General features: G+C 39.5%; 1 protein-coding gene across 1 annotated transcript; it reads left to right on the top strand.

Moving 5' to 3' along the window:
- Positions 1-2,058: 2,058 nt before the first annotated feature.
- Positions 2,059-3,091, top strand: LOC311229631 (guanylate cyclase activator 2B; the record flags this gene model as incomplete). The annotated part of the gene is made up of 3 exons (XM_084315708.1): positions 2,059-2,130; positions 2,644-2,833; positions 3,033-3,091. The coding sequence occupies 3 exons, from the start codon at positions 2,059-2,061 to the stop codon at positions 3,089-3,091; spliced, it is 321 nt and encodes a 106-aa protein (XP_084171834.1).
- Between the last annotated feature and the right edge of the window lie 4,064 nt (positions 3,092-7,155).

Below are 7,155 nucleotides of genomic sequence, written 5' to 3'. Positions count from 1 at the left end.
AATACGAAACGTCGCATTTTGCTGCATTAAGGTAAGACAATGGTTAATCTATTATTGGATGCCTTCATTTGAACACTTAATTTGCACTATATATTAAAAGAGTGGGGCTGGCCTCGCATATAGCCTAGTGGGTGTGCGTATATTGACAAAAAAGGAAAGATTTTGCGAGCTGCGCGCGTTATTGGCTTCCCTTCTGCGCACCTGCCGCCTATGACGTTATAATATCACTTATCTCCGCACCCCCAACTCTGACTGACTTCCCGCATCCCTGGAGCCCTCTGGATCTCAACTTCCTTGTTGTTAGCCACTGGTTAGCCAGCTGTCATCTCGACTTCCTTGTTGTTAGGCAGCTGTCATCCTCCGTTCTGGGTTGAAATATATTATATATAGAATATGACCCAGTAATGAATCAACTAAATACAGCAATGTGGCTATTTGAAAACATTGCATTCGCTAAATAGATACATTGTCCGTTGGGCACGAGCACGCACGGGTGCTCGCCGTGTCGTGGGCGAGTGCGGCGCATCGTGGGCGTGCGCACAGTATGAGCAACGTTAGCTTACAGCCCAAATAAAATGAAATATATTATATATAGAATATGACCCAGTAACTAAATACAGCAATGTGGCTATTTGAAAACATTGCATTCGCTAAATAAATATGTCACAGCTTCACGTTAGCCAAATTAGCCCGCAGCATAGTGAGACCCGACACACAAAGCACGTGTCCTGGCCTGGGGGTTTTCAGACATTGCATCGGTACTTTTAGAGACAAGCTTTTTGAGTGGAAAATATTACCAAAATCTCTGGAAAAACATCTCAGCACTATAGACTGTCAGAAACCGAATGCTATAATATGGCAAAAAATTGCCTATAAAGAGTAATTACACAGTTGTTTCGAACTGCGTGCAGGGCTCATAATCCTGGGAAGAAAATTATTCCATGACCGCTCGCTCTGGGGCTTTTGGCAAAAAACGCGAAAATGTTTCAGGGGGATGTTATATACTCCCTGTGATGACTTGCGGAGTGATATTACCATAGATTTACCATATAGGGAATAGGGACAAGCCTGTATGGGAAGAATTCACCTGGCAACAGGCTCTAGTCAGCGTTGACGCCTAGGTCACGTCAGGAGGGTTTTAAATTGAAGATTTGGAATTAATGTAGCACTGAATTATTGTGACATGTGAATTATGAAATATAGACAAACCGGACATAGCCTACAAACTTGCTCAAACTATTTACGATAATATTGACAATAATGTGGGCGTAAGAAGGAGCCCCATGAAGAAGTCTCTCTTTCACACAGACATAAGAGTCAAAGCCCCACTAGCGGCTGTGTCCAGGCTGCTTCGAAACCTGTGTGATGTCAACTGGTGCTATACCCAACTAATGCTACTGTATCTGAAACCATGTGTGACACCAACTGGTGCTACTGTATCTGAAACCTGTGTGACACCAACTGGTGCTACTGTATCTGAAACCTGTGTGACACCAACTGGTGCTACTGTATCTGAAACCTGTGTGACACCAACCGGTGCTACTGTATCTGAAAGTGTTTGTTTTTCCTGTTCCCAGCATCAAGGCTGATTTAGTATCTTCAGAGCTCACTACAGTCATTACTGAGTGAAAGGCAAAGTACATTAATTTGCATAAGTGTGAGTAATAGACACTCACAATGAGCTTCACCATAAACACACCTTGTATGGCTGAGCCACAAAGTTATTATTTAACCTGTCTCCCCCCACAAGGTGTGACAGACTCTTTTGGAGAGAGATGGAGGATTGTAAAAAGGAGAAGAAAAATCTGACTGCTGCTGAGTTCCGAGTAGGATTTATGGATTCCCCTTTTATGACCTTTTAAAGCCACCATCACTATTCATTAACCCGTGAGAAAAACGTTGCGCCCATTCGCAGCAGGGCAGATCACATGACCCTCTGTCTGTGGGCTGAAACCATTTAAAAGGAGGGATGGAGACGGAGGAGAAGGTAGAGCCGGGCACCTGCTGAACACATCAACCTCATCAAGACATCAAACCCTGTCACCACCAACAGACAACATGAAGACCGCTCTCTGTACCGTCGCCCTCCTCCTCGCCCTCAGCCTGGCCTCTGAGGCTGTCCAGGTCCAAGTAAGTGCATCACTAATACTTTGGTTCAAATAGCCTACTATCTTTTTAATTAGATTGGTTTTGATAGTCATAACTTTCGGGGACATTGAGGATACTGGTAAGGGTCTGGTACCAAATGCTAAGCCGGGAAAGAGGTGTGCAGCAATGCAGGTTTAGCTGTTTACTTGGTGCTTGAGGCTACCTCCTCTTTGCACCTGCTAAAACCTGTTATGGTTCTCAAAATGTCATAGAAATTAAAAGAAACATTGGTTCATGTAATTATCTATCATTCATAGCTGCTGTAGTGTACGTTGTGCAGATTTCTACAAATGCAGGATTGCCTTCAGCGCACACATGAATATTAATGACTGCAATGATTTTGCAAATAAATACCACTGAACAATTTTAAAGCCTTCATTGTCCTGTATAACCATCCGTTTTACTCCAAACATCTGAGTGTCTTTACTGGCCCACACAGTAGAGTGTTCTAAGCTTCCCTCCATACCCATACCCCACCCTGCCTGTGTTCTGTAGGAGAAGGATTTCATCTTCTCCCTGGAAGCTGTGCAGAAGCTCCAGGAGCTGACTGCCAGCAGTGCGACAGGGAAGCAGAATCCTCATCTCAGAACCAGCGCTGGCTCTGTCTGCGCCGACCCTGCACTGCCAATGGAGTTCTATGCCCTCTGCCAGCGCAAAGGGGCAACCATGTCTCTCGCCAGACTGGGTAAGACAACCAGCATGCACAGGATCCTGTCTCGGATGAGCAGATAAATGGGCTATAACATCCCAATGATTTACCAATGAGGATGGCAGGTCATACTGCAGATGTGCATTTTAAAGTGAATGTTGAACCTACACATATGTAGCTGACTGTCAGTAATCTAGGGGTTTTGAAATGTCTAATTTGTCTGTCTTTCCTGCAGCGGGCATCCCCTTAGATGTCTGTGAGATCTGTGCCTTTGCTGCCTGCACTGGTTGCTAATCCAACTGTAAGCCAGCAGAGGAGGAAAGAAGAAGCCATCTCATTTTAACACCTTTTTAACACTTTTGATGTCAGTGGCAATATTTTTTAAGGTATTTTTGGTATTGTTGTAAAGATGCCAAATGTAAATTTTCTCAAAACGGATAGTGAACTTTGAGGACACTAAAATATATATATACCAAAAAGGTTAAATGAAATAGAGACTTCTTTTATAAACTGTTACTTTTCAACATATTTAGCACTTATGTCTTTTTTATTTGGGATTTATTTTGGTTACATGTCTCTCCCACCGAGCTCTGTACACGTATTTAAAGCAGATAGCAGTCCATGCCTTTTATTATCTTTTTTTATTGCATGTTTTTGAATAAAAGAAAGTCATTTGAAATGGTAGTTTTGTTTGTGTTTATTCCTACAGGCAAAGGCTCTATGTAGACTGTTGCTGATATATAATATAATATATAACATTTCTCGGTTAGTAGGCCTACTGTAACTGTCAACAGATATATCAGGGTAACTTTGATTTAGCTTCAATCAAACAATTGTTTTAATATCTGTAGAAGTATCAACATTGGAACTGAACCGATTCTCTCAGTTATGATGATGACATTTATTGATTTTGTGAACAATTAATTACATTTGCAGTTTGAAAATAACTGTACTTGTGTCACTTAGAATGGTTGACTTCAATTGAATCACTAAGTTAGTCCTCATACATGAGGAAAGAGCCAATAGTATCACTATATTAGTCCTCATACATACCATCACTATGTCTGTCCCATATACCTGGAGGAAAGATCTTATATTATTACAATGTTAGTCCTCATACATGAGGAATGAGCTGATGTGTATGTATATCACTATGTTAGTCCTCATACATGACACCATTACAGTTTTTTACAATTGCTTTGACTAATTTTGCACATCAGAGTTCCAATGTGCAAAACTCTTTCTTAACACAGAATGCTATACTGTTCATTTTGGGTTCAAAATGTAATATAGCATGCAAAATAAGAATACCAGTGTAAAATCAGAGAATAGTATATGCAAATGTTTATCACAGCACCAGAACAGTGGATATATTGATTGTTGAAGTTTAATTATTGGTGCATTTTCAAATACAACGGCCATTATAAAATAATGCGGTCAAACACAATACTTGTTACCAAAATAAACTATGCAATGGTCATTTCATCATAACCCCTGCTTGTGTTTCTATAAAAGACAAACAAAATATTAGATTATTTGAAGTTTAATCATTACAATAAAGAAAAAGACATACGGTAATGCTCTGTATTGTACAGTAAAAACAAAAACAGTTACAGTACTGTAAACAAACTATTGTACAGTGAAGAAGAAAAAAAAGGACAAAAGATAAAAGCATTTGGCCAAAGAATTTCATCGATGTCACATGATCTGATGTCTTTGTTTGCAAGACAGCACTGATACAGTAATATGTCAGTCCTCATACATGACATTATCACTATGTTAGTCCTCATACACGAGGAAAGAGCTTACACCATCACATTACACATGTATCACTTCTGAGCACCTACGAGAGACTGCAATTCGAAACTGGCCCCTGTAAATGTCCTAACGCAACCCCCTCCAATGTACAATAAATGTCCTATTAAACCCAATAATGCACGAGATACCAAAGTTCATTTGGGCACAATATGGGTGGTCATTGGCCACTGCATGAACATGTACTGGAGGTTTTGGGCTGGTTCTCACAGTGGGACCCTTTCTCCTCTTGGGCTTAGGGTGATGCACAAATATGGTTGGAACAGCATCAGCCTTCAATCTTAGTTGGCCTTTTTGGTTTGCTGTGAATTGCTCTCCCTCAAAATGTGCCTGCAGAATCATTCCAGACTTTACCCCATAATTGTCAATCACAAATTCATTGTAGTCATGTACATATTACAGTAAAACACATTGAGCCTGTTGTGGAATATTTTAAATGAGCCAAACAGTGAAACTGTAGAAATTCAGATGAGTCAAATTGTATAAAAAATAGAATATAGTTTATTATCTGTTTTCTATGGCCATAGAAAGATTATGCACAGTTAAAAATTTGACAAATTAAGATGACAAATTAATAACAGATAATGACAAGAAAGGTAAACAAAGATGAGATTATGGGTTTTGTCGTATCCGTCACAAGATTGATATGAAGACAACGAGAAAAAGAACAAGATGTGATTTACTTGGACATGTCATATCTAAGTCAAGCTGGCCTAACCTTTAAGTTGTTGTCTGAGCTGTATACTAGTTAAACTATATGAACTAGTCAACCTTTTTCTTCTCCTGTCTGTGTCTTTTGGGAAACCAATAAGCCATACATCAGAATCCCTTTCTCGGACCGATTGGTGCATCCAAATGCTGCACAGCCAACCATGGTAAGATGTCGATCTATAAAAGTTAGATGTTATGATTAAGCAAGAAAAATATGTATACTAAAATACCAAGTTTCCCACAGCAGAAACTGGTGGGTGAACTCTAAACCCTCTAAAATATTGAAATAAAATCGAGTTTTATTGTCACATACACAATCATACACCTCTTGAAGCAGGATGCTTGCATGCTGTGGAATGGAAATGTTAGAGATGAGAAGAGATACAAGATGTGTGTTGTTGTAGAGTGCATGAGCAACTCCATAACTCTCTATCTCCCTGTTTTGTTTTCTAGGATAAATTACCACTATAATGACGTGCGTGCGTGTGTCCAGTCTGAGGTTTGTGAGCAGCAGTCGTGACAGCAAGGCCCGAATCTAGCACTATACAACAGGAGTGGAAGACTGGTCCTCTACCTGGACATATTATAGGCCTATAATAATAAAGAATTTGTGGAATGCAATTGCTTGCCTTGTATTTTTTCTACTGTTGACCAAACTTCTTTCTTGGCTTAATTGAGTAGTTTCTGGCATGATTGATATTTAGATTAGATTAGATTCAACTGTATTGTCATTTGCACAGACTACAAGTACTGAAACAACGAAAAACATTTAATCCAGTTTAGCATTGAACCAGAAGTGCAAAAGAAGCAGTGCAGTGTAATTTTACTTGCATATTATGTATGATATATAAATAGAATAAACAGTAAAGGTAGGTAGGCCTATATGAATGTGCTAAGATATACAGTATGAACATTATTAACAGAATGAACAGTATGAAAAGAGTAGTATAAATACGCTAAGATATATACAGTGTGAACAGCGTTTAAGTTAGTCATGGATGTATTATAAGAGCTTTTATAATACATCAATGGTTACAGTATGAAATGTAAATGCTAATGTAGCAGGGTGGATTATGCATTTCCATATTCACTTTGTGCATGTATGAATGGCTTATAGATACCATTAAGATGTGTGTATTTATGACCATAGAAGCACAAGAAAAATATGAATGCATACATACTGTAAATGTTACAGTATGCAACGTTAGCCTATGCATTAATATTTTTTGTAACTTATCCTAGGTTATACAACGGCATGCAAATTTCTCGATTCTGATTGGCTGAAACAGTCCATTTACACGTATGTATTGCGATCAGTCCACGCTTGCTGGCCCAGGACCCGCCCACAACCGAATCACATCACATCAATCCGCCGGATCACAAGAAGGTGGACAATAATCTTTACAAATGGATATGTTGATAGCGACTAAACGACTAAATATCAAGCGATTCTGTCACAGCGAATGTCTTAGTCGTTTAAACAATGTTGGATGATGTAATTGATGGGTCTTGAATAATTGTGTAACAAAAGAAAAATCGCGATTTGATTGATTGATTAATTTACATTTTATTTTTCAATTTCTTTTTCCTCCTCTCTGACTGTCAGCGCTAGCTCTAGTCTCCACCCACCGCCACCCCCCCCCCCCCCCCCCCCACACACACACTCCTGTCTGCAACGCGGGTCAGACTGAGAGAGAGCTGGGTGCTGCGCTGTTCTAAGTGAGCATGGCCTATTGAGTTGATTGATTGATTGCTAATTTTATTACTGTACGCTTGGTTTCCAACTGGTTAAGTTTAGGCCCTCTACAGTAGGTTTAAAAAAATTAATTAAA

The sequence above is a fragment of the Notolepis coatsorum genome (genome assembly GCF_963971535.1).
Source record: "Notolepis coatsorum genome assembly, chromosome: 6".
Classification (NCBI taxonomy): Eukaryota; Metazoa; Chordata; class Actinopteri; order Aulopiformes; family Paralepididae; genus Notolepis; species Notolepis coatsorum.
Note: the sequence above shows the minus strand (reverse complement) of the source record. Positions and strands in the feature narration are given on the sequence as shown.